General features: G+C 44.1%; 1 protein-coding gene across 1 annotated transcript; it reads right to left on the bottom strand.

Moving 5' to 3' along the window:
- Positions 1 to 1,555: 1,555 nt before the first annotated feature.
- On the bottom strand, positions 1,556 to 20,412 carry PSMA6 (proteasome 20S subunit alpha 6). The gene is made up of 7 exons (XM_006117797.3): positions 20,187 to 20,412; positions 14,324 to 14,418; positions 13,241 to 13,322; positions 12,786 to 12,941; positions 9,276 to 9,454; positions 3,137 to 3,231; positions 1,556 to 1,761 (listed from the first exon to the last, which is right to left on the bottom strand). The coding sequence occupies exons 1-7, from the start codon at positions 20,260 to 20,262 to the stop codon at positions 1,704 to 1,706; spliced, it is 741 nt and encodes a 246-aa protein (XP_006117859.3). The 5' UTR covers positions 20,263 to 20,412; the 3' UTR covers positions 1,556 to 1,703.
- Between the last annotated feature and the right edge of the window lie 209 nt (positions 20,413 to 20,621).

The following is a 20,621-nucleotide window of genomic DNA, read 5'->3' on the forward strand; positions in this document are numbered from 1 at the left end:
GGACCGGCCCTGGCCTGATACGCTGGAGTCGAGAGGCACAGATCGGGGTAAAACTTGTACCTGGATGTGGTCCTTTGTCTTAAGTGTATACATAGACTTAGAGCTCTTTAAAGATTAAGCTGTCACTTGGTACCATTATTTCTATTTTCTATCTTTATTTTCTTTGTAAACATTTTTAAGATCAATATTTGCTAGCAGTTAAGAAATAGAGCAATAGCCATTGTAACCATATGATTTATAAGCTTAATAAACCTGTAACTGTTTAAAGTTTAATCTGACTCCTTCAGTTGCTGTAACAGAACCAAGCACAATTTAAAAGAACTTCAGCCGGTCATAAGGGACAGATATAGGAAGAGCTGGGACATTTGGACCGTGTCGCTTCCAGAGGACAGATCCGTAAGGGCATCTTTCAGTCTTCCCTAGGCTGCCCGCTGCAAAGGGATCCTGTATCCTAGCAGTTAAAATCTGAGATGTAATAAGCTCTTCCTATAAACTCTGGGGTGGCTGTCAGCCTATTGGCTGCCCTCAGCGAAGGGATCCCGATCCTAGCAGACAAAGACACGGATGTTAAACTCCTCGGGGCGCCCGTCAGTCTCTCCTAGACTGCCCACTGCGACGGGCCTTGTGTCCCAGCAGTTGAAGACTCGGGTGTAACACACACATACACTGCCCTGACCATCGGCTGACAGAGCCCATCATACTCTCAGCCTCCTTGCCCTGAGCCCCTCACATATCCAACCCAAACTCCTGCACCCTCACAGCCACATGCCTGTGACTTGCTCAGCACCCCAGCCTTCCACCTGAGCCCAATACTCCCCAGACTGGAGCCCCCTCCCCGAGACAGCATCCCTTTCTCCTGCATCCAAATTCCCTCCCAGGGCTTGCACTTCTCACCCCTTCCCACATCCAAATCCCTCATTCTCACTCCAGAGCCCGCACCTCCTGTCTCAAACCAGTGAGAGTGTATAAGGGCTGGGGATATCGGGATAGCAAGTGATGGAGAGGAGGGGAACAGAGAGGATGGGACCTTAAAGGGATGGGGTCTTAGGGAAGGAATGTGATTTTCATGCATTGGTGGGTTCCCCTTCCTTTTTTTTTTGCTTGACAAAACTAGGGGTTCCTTGAAAGTCTGAAAAGGGTTCCATGGCTAAATAAAATTGGGAAACACTGCTGTATACTGTACAAACTTGGGCAAGTTATTTTATCTTCACTGATTTTCATATTTTATTTTCCACCTGTAAAATAGGGTATGTTACTGGTTTATAGAACTGATGAAAAGCTTATAGTGAATGTCACTATAGAAGTGTACAGAAATACTACAAAAACATCAGAATTAATGGCCCAAAATAAGAACCTTCGGTAAACAGTGACACAAAAAGTTAGTCATGCCAAACCTATTCATTATCATATTTTCCTTCAAGAACCCATAAGACAAGACACAAATTAATGCAGAAACATTCCAAGCTATCAGCTATTTTGAATTATGTTTTCACAGCACTGAAAAAGCAAGCTCATGTTTTAAACAAAATATGACAATTAAAGCAAAAACCAAAAGTTTTCAAAAACCTCTGTTTTATTTGGACAGAGTAAAATACACCATATAGCATTCCATTTTCAAACCATAATCCAGAGCCATTGATAAGTGTTTTCTTGTTAACAAACATCCTGGCCAGCTGCAGAGTCAATTCAACTAGAAAAACTAGTTAATCTCTCTCTGCTAGAGCTACAAGGTGTGTATCAATCTCCGCTTCTGTAAGGATCCTAAAGGGGGGGAGGAAAATTAATTCTGAAAATAGTTGCCACAAATACATACAAGTAGTACAGCTACATCTTTTGTTTATTTAAAATAATTGCTATAAGATACCGTTAACAGGCAATTGTCTATGCTATTTAACATTGAGCTAACCGGGTTGGGAGGGGCTGCTAGCACTTTGGAGAGCAGAATTAGAATTCAAAGCCATCTTGACAAATTGGGTGAGAATTACTTTAAGATAACAAGATGGAATTCAATAAAGACAAGGGCAAAGTACTATACACAGCATGGGGGGGGGGGGGGGGGGGGGGAGGGGAAGAAATCAAATGCACAGATACAAAAACGACTGGCCTGGCAGTAGTACTGCACAAAAGGGCCAGTGGTTCAGAAATTGAATATGAGCTGACAATGTGATACAGTTGTGAAAAAGGTTAATATTCTGGGATATATCAACAGAAAACGCCTTATGTAAGATTAGGCACTTAGTCCTCCAGCTAAGGGGTTATTTCCAATTCTGGATGGCATACTAAAAAAAAGATGTGAACAAACCGAAACAATCCAAAATAGTGCAACAAACATAAAAACCTGAGCTCTGAGGAAACTTCAAAAGAACTGGGCATTTTTAGCCTTGAGAAAAGAAGCCTGAAGGGATCATGACAACAATTTTCAAATATGTTACTTAAGGAGGACTGATCAATTGTTCTCCATCTCCACTGAAGGTAGAACAAAAAGCATTTTGATTTATCTGTGGCAATAGAGATTTAGCTCATATCAGGAAAAGCTTTCCAACTATAAATATTGGACTAAGCTTCCAAGCGAGATTATGGAATCCCAATCATTGGCTGAAAAGTCACCAAAAACATGTCAGGGACGGTCTAGGCATACGTGATCATCAAGGCAGGGTGGTGGTAGAAAAGGAGGATGTAATAGAAGACCTCTCAAGGTCCCTTCTAGTCCTACATTTCTATATTTTTAAACATTTAAACCTTGTTTGTGCTAGGTGCTAACACCTCTAAAACATGTTAGTTTTCATGGCCTATAGTAAGGGAACAGAATGGTGGACCATATCTAATCAGTACCAGTTTCATGTTAATATGTTTTTCGTTAAATGGCAATTAAACATGTTGTCTAACACTTTTTATTTTTTTAAAGTATCCCAGCCTAGTCAGAACCTTAAATTAGGGCCACACTTTCCAACTGCAAAAGGTGATTGGTGACTTCCTTTCAAACTCTCCCCCTTCGAAAATTTTTAGAAAGTGGTGATTTTTTCCCCCAATGTTTTTTCACTTCCATCTGTTTTTTAATTCTACCTTTATGAAGGAAAGGAGTTTAAATTAGCCATTCGCAATAGGAAAGCACACCAAGTTCAGTCATTTAGCTTACCTGAATTTAGGGTTTTCAACTGTAACTACTCCAACTTCTAATTCTGATGGTTTGAAATCAATGGACAGAACAGTAGACAGACAGGTTATTGCTGTCTAAAAGTAAAACAGTCAGATAAAAACTGGAGAAATCATTCACAAAAATAGCATTTCAAGTGCTCTATTTGACATTTTCAAGATCTAGCCAACTTTTAATGTCAAATTAAAATTACTCTCCCCCCCTCCCATGTATTCACACAGAAAATAATTTTAAAATGTAAATTGCTCTGGTTGAAAAATTCAGGTCTCTCTCCTAACCCAAGAAAAAAAAATCTACAAGACAGAGGACTCCATTAATACCCAACACATCTTGAGATTTTCTGCTAAGAAAATCCAACATATTGTTTACCTGCAAAAGTTAAAATCTTTTTGAGTTGAAACTAGAGCATATTTATCACAAACAGAAAACCCAAAACAAGTCAGACATTTTAATTACAACCTAGTTTTACCTTGGTGTTTACTGTTGTGGGTTTTTTTGATGACTTGCAGTCCCCACCATGCTTTTCATAAACAGACTGTACAAGTCACTTGGACAGTTACTGCATTATTCTTTTTATATATAACTTGGCCTTTTATTAAGGATTTCAAAATAGTCATGATTAACTGCACTATTTCCTTTTCTGTTTTTACTAATTATCCAAGTAGTGTTACACAATGATGGGCAACCTCGTCTTGCAAGCAGGCCATGTGAGTGGCACTCCATCTCAGTGGACTGCTGATTGTTGTAATCAAGACAGTCTCCCAGGGTCTGGTAGTTTTGCTAGCTAGGGATGTCAACATGTAGTCCACTACTCAATTAACCGATAAGCCTGGGCTTACTGGTTAATCCTATCCAATACATGCAAACACACCCTTTCAGCCTCTGTATCAGAGGCAGAAGAGGGGGAGGGGCAGGCAGAAGCCAGTACACACGGGAAGCAGCTTTCAAGCTGGCTTCCTGTGCATAGAGCTGCTTGCTCCCGTGTTGCTGCCTCTGTATCATAGGCATCAGGGAGGAGGGGTTGGTGGTCATCTATCCGGTCAACTACCCAATAAGCATTTGCTTATCAGATAGTTTGACTAGTTCTTCACATCGCTAGAGGTTACACGTCTAGACAAATACCCGATAGTTAACATCCCTCATTGCTAACTGCACTTGTGTATGTAGAATTTGCAGGGTGTGCCAATTGAACCATAGCAGCACTTTGATTGGATGCAGAAGGAGTGCACAGCTCTTAATGTTGTGCACAAACAGCATGCACCTTACTTCACGTGCTTGCTTTGTGTGTCATTTTTGTAATACAGGCAGTCCTCGAGTTACGCGGATCCGACTTATGTCGGATCTGCAGTTACCAACGGGGATTTTCTCTCCCCGGAGGACTGGAGCAGCGGGACGCCTGGTCCCGCTGCCCACCTCCTCCGGGGCGAGAAAAGCTGCTCCCCGTCTCCCTGGTCTGTTGGGGGAGCCAGCAGACCAGGGAGACGGGGAGCAAAGTGGCGGAGGACGCGGGGCCGGACCCGCAGCGCTTTCAGCTGATCTGGAAGCGCCGCAGTCCGGCCCCGGGTCCTCCGCCGCTTTGCTCCGCATCTCCCTGGTCTGCTGGTGGGGGGACGCAGCTAGTGCCCCCCACCCCAAGCAGACCAGGGAGAAGTGGAGCAAAGCCTGGGGCCTGTGGTAGAGCAGGTGGGGCGCTGCCGGTTGGTCCCGCAGCACCGCTCCTTGGCGCTACTGGACCAACCCGGCAGCACCCCAGCTGCTCTGCCCCAGGAGTCCTGATTCAGCTGCTGATGATCAGTTTCAGCAGCGGCTGAATCAGGATGCCTGGGGCAGATCAGCTGGGGTGCTGCTGGGTTGGTCCAGTAGCGCCGAGGAGCAGCCGTGCTACTGGACCAATCCAGCAGCACCCAAGCTGCTCTGCCCCAGGCGTCCCCAAGTCAGCCGCTGCTGAAACTGACCAGCGGCTGACTACAGGAAGCCCGAGGCAGAGTTGCTCTGCCCCGGGCTTCCTGGAATCAGCTGCTGATCAGTTTCAGCAGCAGCTGACTTGGGACGCCTGGGGTTCTTAAGTTGAATCTGTATGTAAGTCGGAACTGGTGTCCAGATTCAGCCGCTGTTGAAATTGATCAGTTTCAGCAGCGGCTGAATCTGGATGCCAGTCCCGACTTACATACAGATTGAACTTAAGAACAAACCTACAGTCCCTATCTTGTACGTAACCCGGGGACTGCCTGTATTGGCAGAAAAAAAAAAAAAAAAAAAAACTATGCAGATGACAACCAGCTCAATCTGGAAACCCTATGCATGGGCAACAGTAAACAAAACATCTCATGGGCACACAGAGCTCTAATGGGCCGCATGTAGCCATTGAGCCACTGGTTGCCCACCACTGGTGTAATAAGTTCTCTCAGCCTCTCATAATACTTAATCCTGCATTCAAGTTATAACTATAATGTTGAGGCTGTCTTCCCATAATGAGGAAGGGACAGAAAAAAAATAGCTCTAGGAGGTTAACTAGCCAAATTGATTTTAATGTTGCTACTATTTAATTATATTGTCAATAGTGCATTACGTTGGCTAGAGCCTTGGATAAGTATCTTAGGGTATGTCTACACTAGCTCGTTAGTTCGAGCTAGGTAGGCAAATGAGGGCGACCGGAGGAGTAACAGTAGTTCAAATTAGGATCTCTAATTCGAACTACCTACTCCGTGCTGCGTGTAGCCATGGGCACGGAGTTCGGACTAAGGGGGATTTAAAAATGGCAGCGCCCGGGAACATGCAAATGAAGCCCGGGATATTTAAATCCCGGGCTTCATTTGCCTACCTAGCTTGAACTAACTAGCTAGTGTAGACATACCCTTAGTTATTTAAATTGAAAAATAAAAAGAAATTTCATCATTTAGGAAGTACTAAAACAATGTGTTACAATAGAATTATGCCTTTTATGCAAGGTACTGTAGAAGCCAGACTATGACTTTTTCATCAAACACACACAACTCTCTCTTAAAGTCTTTCACCCTGGGAAGACTATGAAAAGATCTTCGAAAAGCATGAAGATACGATCAGATTTCTTGACTTGCTCAGCAGATTCACTTTTCATGTCTGACTCAAATTTTCAAAGGAACACTTTAATAGGATCAAGTGAGGCCAAGGTATAAGTTTGTGAAAATATTTTTACAAAATCTCAGGGAATAAAATAGAATGTTTCTATGAATTGACTGGAACTGGAACTTATTTGCATTTAAACATTCCTTTCAAGCATTTGCTTTCAAAACCTTGCTGTACTGTGAATTACAAACAGAATATGAAAACGACTCTAGGAATAAAGGCAATCAACTTCAATTGCCCAGTACAAGTGATATACCAGATGCTACCATACAAATCAAGTTTATTTAAGACAACTATTTTGGGTGGGATATTCAAAGGAGTCTGAGGGAGTTAGGTATTTATCTCACATTGAACTTCAGTAAGATACGAATGCCTAAGTCTCTTAAGATTCTTTTGTAATTCCCAGTTTTCAGCTCTAATTTTGGGTTAAAATGATGAATATTTATTGTCCCTAGAAGGATGTAATTTGTATCTGAATATAAGGAATGTGTAAACGAACACATGTTCTAATGCTAACAAAGCTTTTAAAAAAAAAAAAAAAAAAAGAGGGAATTTTCATTGTACTGCAGACAAAGAAAAACCCTAACCATTTAGCTAACAAATTCTCAATTCCCTTTCTAAATAAATATGCATCTTTATTTAAATTAAAAATCTGTTGAATCTAGCATGGAAGTCAATTTTATTTTAAGGTTATCAAGGAGTCGTGCCCTTGCTCGCTATGCTCACCAATCCCCCCCCCCCCCCCCCCAGAGCTGGGGTTCCCAACCTTTTTCGGTCTCCGTACCCTCTTGGTCTTTTAGTAAACCTTCTCGTACCCCCTATTCAATATGAAAGGAAATAAATTCTAGACTCTAGAATCCACAACTTTTTTCACTAACACTACTACTTTTTGAAAATTTAAATTAGGATAATCTAGTTATTTACCAAATATTCCCCATACCCCCTTGACAAGCTTCTTGTACCCTAGGTTGGGAACCCGTGCTCTAGAGGTAGGTGTCTGCCCAGGAGGAGGGAGCAGGAGTGGGCTGAGGGTGCAGGGTCTGAGTTGAAGGGGTGAGGGGAATTGGGATCGGATGGCAGAGGGGATGCAGGGCAGCCTGAGGGGTGGGAGGTCAGACTCCAATGGTGGAGGGGACGCAGGGCGTCCTGGGAGAATGGGATGGGGCCTGGGGCTCAGATGGTGGAGAGGATCCTGCCCCAGGAGCACCTTCCCAGCGGTGCAGCCCCCCCAGCAAGTGAAGTGGGAGCTGGAGCTGTCCATGCCCAGAGGGGACGGTGCCAAAGCTGGCCACAGCAAGCGGCTGAGGACGGAGGCGGGCGGTGATGGCATGTGGACACTTAAGATGTGATGACATCACTCTGTTGTCCCACAGGAATTTTTTTAATATAGAGATTACAGTTTGACTGCAGTGTTTGGTGTATCACAAGATCAGTATTATGACTTAAGAACACAATCAAACCTCCTATGGTTAGCTAAAATAAGGAAACGTCTATCAAACAAGACAGTTTGCATGTTTTATAGTAATTTAGATTTTAAGGCTGTGCCTTGAATGATCACTTCCATAACAGCTGATGTTATACTTTCTGCATGTAAACATTAGTGCTCCCTGGCACAGAATATCATAGGAGTCAGACAGCAAATTTCTCTACCCAGCCACTTTCTGCAATGCTAGGGCTAGGATAATGGTAATTTCCCAGTCCTTCATCTTTCCTCCAGCAGAAAAGTAGGATAAAAAGCATCAATGTACTAGAGATTAGAGTGAACTGATGCGCAATGGGGACATACTAGCTTCTACAGCCTATTTTTAGCAGCTACTTAATTTTGCTGTCAGTTTCAGAATGAAAAAAAAATACAATTGAAAAAAATCCCCTCAATGCACCTAATACACAAAATGTAATTTTAAAGTCTGCCCTAAAATGAGGAGTAAACTCATCATTTCCCATGCTGAAAAATTGCACTATAATCTTTGGCACAACTGCATTTTTAATACCTGCCACTCTAACAGGCCTAATGTGGAGGATCCTAGGAAGGCTTCCTAGACCACAATTCTTCTGCTGCTGCAAAAGGCATGTAGGTTTACCACACCAGCTGTTAGCACTGGTACCACATTAGAATATAGTAACTTTAACTACCTAAAATAGAAAAGTGCTTTCTAGCATGAAGACTGGTTTAAAATAGGGATGTTCAAGTTTGTTTATTCAAGTAAATATGTAACTGCTGAAAAAAATTCAACAATTACATGGCTTTTAAGCCAGCTCCCTGTGCACAACGTGTGTGTGTGCGTGTGCAGCACTGCATGTAACTGTGTAAAAGGTTACTCTTAGATGTCCCTAGTTTAAAAACCTTTAAAACTGGCCACAATGACTCTCCTCAGAGAGAAAATCCAAGATGGCATGATTTTCTGGTTTCCACAAAGTCCTGAGCAACAAACACATTTAAAAAGACAACGGTGACTCTGCAGTAACAGGCCAGAAGCATTGAAAGTTAATGCACAAACTGAACTCAAGTCAGTTAATTCAAGAGTCCTGTTTTTAAAAGAAAAGAAGTTATTTTGAATAGAGGCAGAAGTGGGGGAACAAAACTAGATGTCACTGATTTTGTCAATTTATAAGGAAGGAAAACATTACACACCCAACAACTAAATAATGACAACATTGAGAACATCCTTCATGCAAAACCCACTACATGTACATATTGGAGGACAAAGAGCGGCAATAGAACATAATGTCAATATGTACATGGCTTTTGAGTTTTACAAGGAATTTTCGATATACAGAACAGTGCCCATCAGTGCAGTTTCCGTATTTTGACATATGAACAGCTGTCTAAAAAAAAAAAAAATGCATAGTAAAAGCATTAACTCTATTTAAGCACTTTTAAAATCAAGATAATTTTCTACTAGATATGGCTGTTTACTGTGGCAGAAACAGACTTATTTGCATCATAAACCTTTATACAAGTACTACAGTTAGCAGAGCGCTTTTGGGTCCATTAGATTCTCCTCTACTGGCTTACCTCCACAGTCTGTTCAAATGTCCAGTCATATTTCTTCTTCACTTTCTTTTCAAGAAAGCTAGTTGATTCTGTTTGTTTGACTCCTGCAGCTGTGGCCTTGAACCCACAATAGTAACCTGCAGGATCACACTTGTATACCTGAGGGCCATGTTCCTCATCAACACCAATCAGTATCATGCCTTTAAAAAAAAACAAAACAAAAAAAACAATAAAAAAAAATCACACACTTATAAATTTGTATCTCTAATCTGGCAATTGTGGGAAACAAGGTATGCCTGATTAAAGAACTGGCCAGGCCAGGAACAGTGCTGCAGAGTCAGGTGCTGTGGGCTATAGGTGTGGGGTGGCTTAACTGTACTATGAACTGGGACAGTGCACAATGACACACTTTTTTGGACCTAGCAACATTATTCTGAGGTTCATGTTTCCCCTTTATCACTAAGGTGACAGACATACTTTCAATTGCACCTCATTTCCAAGTATGCAACTCATTTTAGACGAAACAAGAGTATCACATATAAAACAAACCATTCATTACAGAAAATGTAATTCAGTGTTGACCTTGCAAGGAAGTCATACGGTCTGATACAAAAATTAAGGTGCCAGTAAAGGAAGGAAAAAGTTGGTCACAGTGCATATCCTGTACTATTTGTCGTAAAATGTCATAAATTAAGCATACATTTAACCAGAAAAAAATAGAAAGTTTTACAAATATGTTGCATAGTCAAGTTAATGGTAGCACTGGAACCTTAACTTGTACACTTTTTTTACAATATTGCATTGTTGTGCAATACATAGCATTTCTATTTAATTTCATTATTTTTAAAAATAAAACAGGTGGAAAAAAAGTAAACTTCAATTAAACTTGTAGCTCTTAGAAACTCATCTGATTTTACCAGTGCAGATTTTAAGACTCTTGAACTGATCATTTAACACATACACTAAGTACAAGTAACAAACAGATGCTGAGATTTATTATATATACATTGTTTGCATTTTTTAAATGGTAAATGAAAGCCACTGTCTTATCAAAAATTAACTGAAAGTTTCAACTACTTGCTGTAGGTCTGTTAAAGGTCGTAAGATATTTCTGCAAAAGGAAAAGGGCTTTTTTTATTTCCTCATTCTCCTACAATTAAAAAATTAGATTATCAAACCTTTGCAGGAGAGAAAACAATAATTAGTCTTTGAGAAAATTTTGAACATCAGAAAATGAGTAACAATAGAAACTAATGCAACCTTCAATACATAACGGGCTCGTCTACATTGGCCCCTTTTCTGAAAGGGGCATGTTAATTTCAGAGATCGTAATAGGGAAATCCGCGGGGGATTTAAATATCCCCCGCGGCATTTAAATAAAAATGTCCGCCGCTTTTTTCCGGCTTTTAGAAAAGCCGGAAAAGAGCGTCTACACTGGCCCCGATCCTCCGGAAAAAGCGCCCTTTTCCGGAGGATCTTATTCCTACTTTGAAGGGCGCTTTTTCCGGAGGATCGGGGCCAGTGCAGACGCTCTTTTCCGGCTTTTCTAAAAGCCGGAAAAAAGCGGCGGACATTTTTATTTAAATGCCGCAGGGGATATTTAAATCCCCCGCGGATTTCCCTATTACGATCTCTGAAATTAACATGCCACTTCCGGAAAAGGGGCCAGTGTAGACGTAGCCAACTAGTAGGAAACACTGATGTCTGTTATAATTACCAAAAATGATTCAGAAGTTCTAAAGTCAATCATAAAACCATAACAGAAAATTATGCATGTTGTGTGAACAAGTGGCAGTATACTGTTCCAACAAAAACATCACGGGATACAAGTCTTTCATTTTGGATCTGTGACATTAAATGCTATTACCCATTTGGCGATCTCAAAGAGAAACTCTCTAGTAAAAATAGCCAAGTTGCAAACACTATATAAAAATATGAAATACAAAGAGCTTGTACAGACTTCATGCACCACCTCTTTAACTGTGATTGCACAAGCATTTCCGTTGTTTACAAGGTCAACACAAGCCCCATGTCCTACTAAATTCCCATGTAAGTTCCCAATATAGGACTTTAAGTAGCACTTAAATAGTGCATGGATCTTCTGGTGACTTCTGAACAAGTTAATTTTACTCTAAATGCATATCCAGTTCACACTAAGAGTAATATAATCAAGAATGAGTTTCAATGCATAAATTAAACATTATAAACGAAAAATCTCAAATTACATTTTGCTCTACAAAGGACTGCATTTTTAAACAGAAAAATGTGACACATCCAAAGATGTTAATACAAGGTACTCTGCACTTTAATAGTACCTTTCATTCATGGGCCTCAGAACACACTAAGCACCACAATTAGATCTGGCTGAAACATGTATTTTTGGTTCACGTGAAGGTTCAGGTTTTCTAAACTGGAGTTACTTTGCATTGCAAGAAAACCCAATTTTCCAAAATTTCCTCAGCAAACCAAAAAACACAACAGTGTTTCCAAATAAACTACATGAAACCAACAAAAATGTCAACTTCATTGTGCTGCTGCTAATGCTCCCAGTGTCTGTAGCCCAGCTGCAGCCCAGTTATGGGCTGTCCCTGGTCCTGAGGAAGTCTGCATGTTGGAACTACGCCAGAGCTGTAAACCCTCAAAATCAATTTCCAGACTTCCTAGCTCCCAGTTCTGTAGAAAGGAGCCTAGAAGCCCTGAAAATTCCAGCTGGAGCTCATATCTTCTAGGCTTTCATGCACCCGAATATTCAATTGGAAGCCCTACTACAGGTGAAGCTCCCAGGCTCTCTGCTTCAAGCAGGGAGACTGGAAGCCCTGGCATGGTGGGGCTCTGTGTTCTGGTGCCTTCCCTGTCATACAGCGGGAAGAACTAGAAATCCCAGGGGCTGCTAGCCTCCTTCAGAGGAGTCAGATAGCTATGGACCCCAGAACCCCAGACTGCATGCAGCCTATTGGGAAACCAGACAGGTTTCCCAATAGTTCTGTCAAACCTGTAATGGGGTTGACAAAATGTTTCAGCTCCTCGAAATAGCATTTTCTGACTAATTTATGTTCTCAGGAAGAGTCTAACCTGCTCTACTCAAGACCTAGGGGAAATAGTATTGCACAACTAAAAAGCCTGATGTAGAGGGTTAAGTGGTTTGCCTGAGTTCATATGAGTCAATAGCAGAATCAGCAACAGAATTCCACAGCCCTAAATCCAGTGTCCCTGTTCTAACCATTAGTCACCACTGCATTTAAACCAAGGGTGGACAACAGTTTTAGAAGGGCGCCACTTTACAAATTTTTGAAGTGGCCCTGGGCAACTTTGGAAGAGGCAAAGCCATGACACTTCCATGCTCCCCTTCCCACAGACCCTGACTGGCCTCGGGGTGGAGGAGCTCATGAAGTCTTTACCCCCACTGCACCCTCAGAGACCACCAGCTGTTCTAGAAAAGTTTGTTAGACTTCGTCCCCATGTGTTCAATTCTTTAAAAATAAAGTCTGTATGTGTTAGATTTATCAATTTCATACACTTTGCTATACTTACAGCAACCAAGAGGCCTCATTTCAGCATTTTGTGTGTAGACCTGAGAAATATCTGCAATCCTTTTACACAGCATATCCACTGGGATATCATAGCCATATTTGTATTTCCAGTTAGCAGCCTCGTAGCGAGCTCTTTGAACCTGAGACCTGCTGTCAGCTAATAAAAAGAGACAAAATATTTAACTTCTAATGAAGCAAGCATTACTTCCACTAAAAACAGTGTAGCGAAAGCTCTTGAAAATACTTACACTGCCTTGCTGGATATGCTATTGATAGCACTTATTTTGATGTGCTAAATTTAAATACACTTTTGTCAGTTTGTAAATAGCAAATCTCTTAAATCTCATCTCCAGTTTTGGATTACAAGAGCTTGAGAACATCAACATAATATCAAATGAAGTAACAAAAAAAGTATTTAAACAGTATTTGAATATTTAAACAAAGTCAACTAATTACCTGTCATTCCTGTCATTACACAGCCAATAGTTTCAGTAATTCTGAATAAATGAGTCACTGTGCTGGAATCCAATAACTTGTCCTAATGGACAAAATTAATGAAATAGTTTAAAAGAAACAATAGTTCTTTACCCACATATGAAAGACATTCGTACCAGATCACCAAGACCTGGTCTACAGTACCCACTTATGTTGGAATAACTCTCTCTCAGAAGTGTGAGAAATACCAACCATAATGCCCCCCCCCCCATAAAAACAGTGGTGTAGAAGCGGGCTCACTTAAATGGTGTAACTGCATTGATGCAGCATTTTAAGTGCAGACCTGCCTTCAGCCAACAAGAGGCAGGCATCACAATATTATGATGAAACTATCTACTATCAGCCAGGAAAATTCCAACATCAAACTGCATTTGCAAAGAATGGCTGAACTTCTACTATGAGTTCCTAATATTTTCTTCCGCAGCAATGTGGGAAGAATTTCTACTGCTCTGTTCCCAGTGTCAGTCAAACAGGTAGCAAAGGAAGACAGTGAAACCACCCAAAATCCACAGAAGATTAGTGATTAAGGAGCAGCGGAAGAAGATGGAAACTTCTTCCCTACAATAATTCTCAGAATCCCAATATAAAGATTTAGGAGCTCATAGTATGTTTGTTGTTCTTCAAATTAGGAATTGATTTCCCCTCCCCCACATTGTGTTTGCTTCTCTTCTTAGCATCGCTGTCTCAGTGCATCCAATGTGCTGAAGGACATTTACTGAAGGCTTACTGTATCTGTGAAGCAGAGAGCACTATACCAGTAAGGTTTCTATTACTAGCAAATGAAGAATAGTCCAAATGGGGAAAATGCACTAGTAAAATGTACAGTCCCAATACAAAATGTATTTGTCAGGGGCTAAGGGTTTGGCAATAACAAAACTAAGTGGTGTGTAATTGGGGTGCAGAGAAGATGCTTGAGAACTAAAAAGGAGGCAAGTCAAGACAGGAACAACAATAGATATTACTTAATTCACAGACACATGTCTGATAATTTCACTACATTTGCTATTGATGTTCTAGAAATGGGGTTTTGTTTGTTTTACTTACAGGTACTTTCTTCTGTGTTACGATTACTGCACAGTCTTTCCCACGAACAGCTACTGATGTAAGACCACCTTGGTTTATAGCCTTAAAAGCATATTCTAGAAAGACACATTAAAAAAAAAATCAAAGTTATTTGTACCATTGCCACTAGCATCATATTGGGGGCAGAGCCTACAAGTGCACCACACACACCCCACTGAGGATTTAGCCCTCTGTCCGCTATAGTGTTTTTGTTTATTGGCACAAGCTGAATCTGATTCTCTTTTGTTCAATGAGGATGCTGAATAGCACTGGACAACAGGGATGTTAAATTGCGGTTGACTGACTAGTTAATAGAAGTTCCATCCACTAGTACAGGGCTACTCAACTTTGGAAGCCCTGGGGGCCACAATGATACTCACAGCACATGCCAAGGACTACAACTTAAGTGTGGTTGCATATACTTGCAACTATATACGCAATAGCTTCTTTCACTCGATGGGCATGAAAAGTTTAAGGCAAAACTGCATAACACACAGGCCCCATTTAAGTCAGTTTTGCTGATATTCATAAAATGCAATATTTACCCAATTTCCACCCATACGACAGCACTTTTAATGAGCAATGACAGTCCAGGAATTTAACTATTAAAACGCATATCAACAGAAGACCATTATATTGACTACTTTTTTGTTTTGGCTCCCACCTGCAGGCTGCGTGTTGAGCCCCACAAACCGAAACCGCACCGCAGGCCACAAACAAACAGGCCACGGGCTGTGCAACATGCTGAGTAGCCATGGACTAGTAGATCGACACTTCCGTATTCCTCCTCTGAAACATACAAGAGACCCCACTGACTTTAGGCTGCACAGGGGTGCCTGCTTTGAAATGTACAAGAGTCCCCAGCAGGGGCTCTTGTGCATTTCAAAGCCACGGAGTCCAGAGTCAGTGGGGGACTCCCCAGCTGATCCTGAGATTCACGGCTGCCCCTTTGAAATGTGGAGGCTGCATTTCAAAGGGGCAGCTGCCGCGCAGCTGAGTGGGGAAATGCTGCTCGGAACCCGGGATTAGCTGGGGAGTCCCTAGCTGACCCTGGGCTCCATGGTGCTTCAACATTTTAAAGGGGCAGCCCCGCATAGCTGACCCCCAGCTCAGCTGTCACTTTGAAGTACCCCTCCCGCTTCCTCTCTCTCAGGGAATTGGGGAGAGAGAGGGGAAAAAATCGACTAGTCCTTAACATCCCTACTAGACAATGGTCTTACTTGCCTTTTTTAAATATGAAAAAAGAAATTCTTTGTCCTTGCCAGAGAGCAGACAGGCAACATTAAGACATATTACAGTGAAAGCTTTGTTATCGGGGGGGAATGATGGCTGTGGTTAACTGAATGTGCTGGATAACGTAGCAGCCCTTGCCAGCTCTGCTCTGGAAAAGGAGGAATCCTTCTTCCCAGGAGATGGGCCGGCAGCCCATCCAGTATTCTGTTAAATTCAAACTTTGTTAACTGCTTGGAGGCAATGCTTGGAGGTTAACAACTTTTTAGGTAACAAAGTACCAGATAACAAAGCTTTTACTGTATCGTTATTATGGCAGCATGGCACAGCAGCAGCCCTTGTCTCTGGGGAGCTCGGTGGCTGCTCCGGAATCCCACAGAGCAGCCTCTGTTCGCAGTGAGCCCAGATCCACCATGGCCAGAGGCTGCTCCGGCATCCCACCTCTTCCCCTATCCCATGCTGCGGCCTTTGATTCAGAGGCAGCAGCATGGGGAAGAGGAGAAAGGTGCTGGTACATGCAGGAAGCCAGTTTATAAGCAATGGCTCCGGCTCCTGCTCTCCCCCCCTCTCCCCCCCCCCCGTATGGAAGACAAGAAAGGCAGGAGCAGGCAACCAGCTTAAAAAGTCCCACGTCCTGCTGCCTCTGATACAGAGGCAGGTGGGGTCCGTGTAACCATGTGGGTTAACCAATAAGCCCAAGCTTTATCGGTTAACCGGGTAAACGAATACACATTAACATCCCAGGCAGTCTGGCTCCTACTACATTTCAACTGCAGAGCCACAGCAAGGTTAACTTCCAGGGGTAGGCGTGAGCCAGGACTGAGGAGTCCTGGCTAGTGCCACTGGCTCTGGGACTGCTGTGGGTCTGCATTTTAAATGTAGTAAGAGCCCAGCAGGGGCAGTGAGCACCAACCCCTTATAAACTAACAAAGTAGTCGATGGAAATTCCATTGACTACTCGGATTAGCTCATTAACTGCCAGTTAACATCCCTAGTTCCTATAAAGTGAAGGTATTTAAAACGCAGAGCTGCAGCAAGGGAAGCTCCTGGGACCAGCGCAAGCCAGACTAAGCAGTCCCAGCTTGCACCAGCTCTGGAACTGCTGCGGCTCTGCCTCTTCCACCCCGCACTCTGGAGATGGTGCTGGGGGAGGGGGAGACGGCTTTTAAGCAGGTTCCCCCCAGCACCAGCTCCTGCTTCCCACCCCCCTTGCTACCTCTGATATTGAGGCAGCAAGAGCAGGGGGTAAATGAGTAATCGAGCAGCAATTAGACTACCCGATAAGCCTAAGATTATTGGGTAGTCGACTACTAAAGTAGTCGCCTACATCCCTACTAGGAACCCCTGTTAGTTCTCCAGCATTCCCTCCATTTCATTTAGGGCTAGTTTATGCTTGAAACACTGCAGCTACACCACTGTAGTACTTCAATGTAGACCCAAGTCAGCCACATTTCCAAAGTGGCGTGCCAAGATTTAACCCTCCTACCCTGGGCCACGCTGCTCTCCCGGGGAAGGGGGCTCTCTCCACTGTGTGCCCTGTGGACCACCTGGGTTAATGCTAACCTTTCCGCAGGCTACTAGTTGCCAATGGAAACTCACCATTAATTACATAATTATGTCCAAACCATTTTGCTAGTGCTACAGCTGGAGAGAATGGTTTAATTTAAATGATTAAAGAGATTAAACTAACTTGAAAAGGTTATCAAACTTAATTTTAAATAAAATAAAGTATGTCCAACACAAAGGTTTCAATGTTTTCTTTATTATGGCAGGGGTGGGGAACCTTTTTTGGGGTCACAGGGTGGGGTCACTGACCCACAGAAAAATCAGCAAAAAAAACCTCCTCCCAAAACCGCAAACCCTCACTATTGTGGCCCCCAACTGAGACACTTCACTCTTCTGGCACTCCAGCCACCACAGGATGAGAGGAAGGGACAGAGAGGACTTAGGTTCAGGGCTTCCCATAGGCTAGATTTACTTTTCTGGGGTTCTGGAGTTAGATTGTCGACTCCGTTAGCGTCTGGGATGGGAACAGAAATGAGGGGTTCAGTGTGTGGGACAGCTTCCAATGAGCAAGACAGAGATGCAGGATCTGGGCAGAAGGTGGGTGCAGGACAGGATGAGGAGGGTAGGGTCTGGAAGGGAGTTTGGTGGCAGGAGAGGGTATGGGGTGGGGCTATGGGAAGCTTTGGGATGTGAAGGGGCTGGGGGAGTAATGCAGAAAAGGTGAGAATGCAGCCAAATAGTTGGGAGGGAGGCAAAGAAGTGGGGAGTAAAGGAAAGTACAGCTGCTGCAAAGTAAAATTGTATCCCCCCCCTCAAATCTTTCCTCTGCTCCAGCCTTGCTCCCCTCAGCTCCATGATTTCCCCCCCAGCCTGATCCCCTGCATCGCCACATGCCCCTCAGTGCAACCCCTGACCCCTCCCCTCGAATCCTCCTTCCCTCCCCATCCCACCCACTAGCAGGACAGCAGCACTGGGACCTTGCAGCCCCCCCGGGAGCAGCACTGGGGCGAGGAAGAGGGCAGAGTCTCTTCCCTGCCCAGCCCTCTGCCTGCAGCTCCAGGGCTGGCTCCAGCCCGGAAGCGAGGCACGGGGGAAGCGGCTCCCTGTCTCTGCACACAGCCCGCATGATGAGGCAGACTGGGCCCCAGTGCGCCAGTATGCTGGCTACTCAGCCCCACCCCCTCCTGAAGCAGGAGGCAGTCCCAGGGCCACACACATGAGCGTGCCTCCCCTGTATGTTCTCTTCCCCCCCCCCCCCCCCCCGCTATGTGGCTGAGGCTGGAGCTGCAGCACTGGTTCCTAGTGGGGAGGGGTGGGGCTGAGCTTCTGTTTGACATGCCAATAAAAAATTGGCTCACATGCCGCTTGTGGCACATGTGCTGGGGATTGCAGACCCCTGATGTAGACGCTACTTATTTTGACTGGCAGACAATCCACCTCCACAAGTAGCAGTAGTTATATCAACAGAAGAATTCTTCCCTCAGCCTAGCGCTTTCTACACTGGGCGTTAGGTTGGCTTAACTATACCACTTGGATGTGGATTATTCTTCTTCACACACTTAAGCAACATAGCTGGGTCAACCAAACATTTTTGTGTAGACCAGCTATAAAACATTGTGAATTCCTATTATTCTAGACAGACAACTATTTTCAACACCAGATTTTGTTGGATAACCAGGGGAGTGACTGCTACGTTTGACTAAGTCAGTGGTTCTCAACCTAAAGCCTTCTTGCAATCCAATTACCACACTGCTAAGAGCCATGTGACAACTTCAGGGTGACCCAGGTAGCATACGGATTGTGTGGATGAGGCACATATAACCTGGAGATCTGAATATGCAGCCCACAATGGTAAATCAGCTGAAAACTGCAGGACTAAAATGTAAGGGTACATTTGTCAGTAAATCTTTGTATGGCATATTTAACATCTACACCACTGTTCAAGACCTATACAACTGACATTCCTGACCAAATTTTCAAATTGACGTGTGCTGCTCAGTTTTGTGTATAAAAAAAATGTGTGCATTTTTATGTCATATTACTTACCTACATTATTGCACATGTAAGTTCTATGCCAAGTAGGCCAAATGACAGCACACTGAGCATGCATGTATTTGTGTAATTAATGGCATACAAGTAGAAAGGCCAGACTAAGGCCACCTTGCAAATCTGGGCCTTTGCATCAAACAGTAGTTTCTTATAACACAGTTATGAGAACCTTAGTTAACTTTAATATATTTTAATTAGAATACTTTTCTAGAAACATTAAACTCTTGCACCATTAAGCCTATTTGTACACAAAGAGTCATTTACATTCTCTCTAGGATCTATACAACAAGCACGCTGTTTTCCAAGTTTTCTGTAGCTATGATTATGACTATTGAAAGAACAAATCAAAAAAGCTTTCACAACCTATGTGATAATCACATTATTTGTGCTAGAGTAGTGCTGAGAAATCCCAACATGTTTCTACACTGGTGGAACTAAATCTGTTTAAAAAAAAACACACTTCGAATTAAACTGGCAGAGTTTTCCCAGGGATGCAACACCTCCCATTCAAATCTGTCTCTTAAGATTGGTAAATCGTAAGTACTGTACCCTGATATCATGGGGATAGACACGATATAACCTAAACTGAACCTTAAATGCCGCCTGGGATCGGGAGGGAGTGAAGAGGGGACACTCAGCCCGGGAGCAGATTTCTGAAGCAGGGCGCTTTGCAATCCCCCGAGAAGACTTTGCTGGGGTGCGGGGATGGATTGTGCGCAGCCCGTGCCCCTGCGCTGGGGAGGCAGATGATGGGGCCGCCCCTGACGGTCGGCATTCTGGGGTATTCGTGGGGCGCGTTGTAGCCTCCCGTGCCCCAGAAGCGGTGGGGGAGGGGCGTGCTGAGCCCCCGCCCCCCATGACGGTGCAGCCCGCGCTGGACGCTGCCCTATGGCAACCCCCCACCCCGGGAAGCGGCGCCAGCGTCACCCCAACCCGGAGCAGAGTGAGACCTGAGCGGCGAGGAGCAGCCTCCCGCGGGGGCGGGGTGGGCGCAGGCCCGGCAAGGGCCCAGCCCGCACCATGACGGGGCAGTTCGGCGGCGGCCGGGCCGGACACTCACCTACTTGGTAGAGGCGGCCCTCGGGGGAGAAGATAGTGATGTGGCGGTCGAAGCCGGCGCTGGAGCCTCGGGACATGGTGGGGGGAGGGCGACGCAGGGAGCCGGTCGGGAACGCAGAGTGCCAGGCCCGCTCCCACCAGCCCAAGTCTGGGAACCGCTCAGGGAGTGCTTCCGGGGCACGCAGACACGTGCTCCTTCACGCAGGCGCACAAAGCAGATCATGACCTGCAGAGCCGCTAGCTCGCCCAGAGTCGCGATATGCTGCGACAGCACGCGCCTGCTCCTTTGCGTGTAATCAACGGACTCTCCCATCTACAACCCATCACCTACTGCGCAGACGCGGGAGTGTGAGGCGCTTTCAGGGCATACAAAGCGGGAGTTAGCGCCCCTTCACTGCGCAGGCGCTCTGCTGTCCTCTTGCCAGTAAAGTAGTGG

This window comes from Pelodiscus sinensis, chromosome 4 (assembly GCF_049634645.1).
Source record: "Pelodiscus sinensis isolate JC-2024 chromosome 4, ASM4963464v1, whole genome shotgun sequence".
NCBI classification, from domain to species: Eukaryota; Metazoa; Chordata; order Testudines; family Trionychidae; genus Pelodiscus; species Pelodiscus sinensis.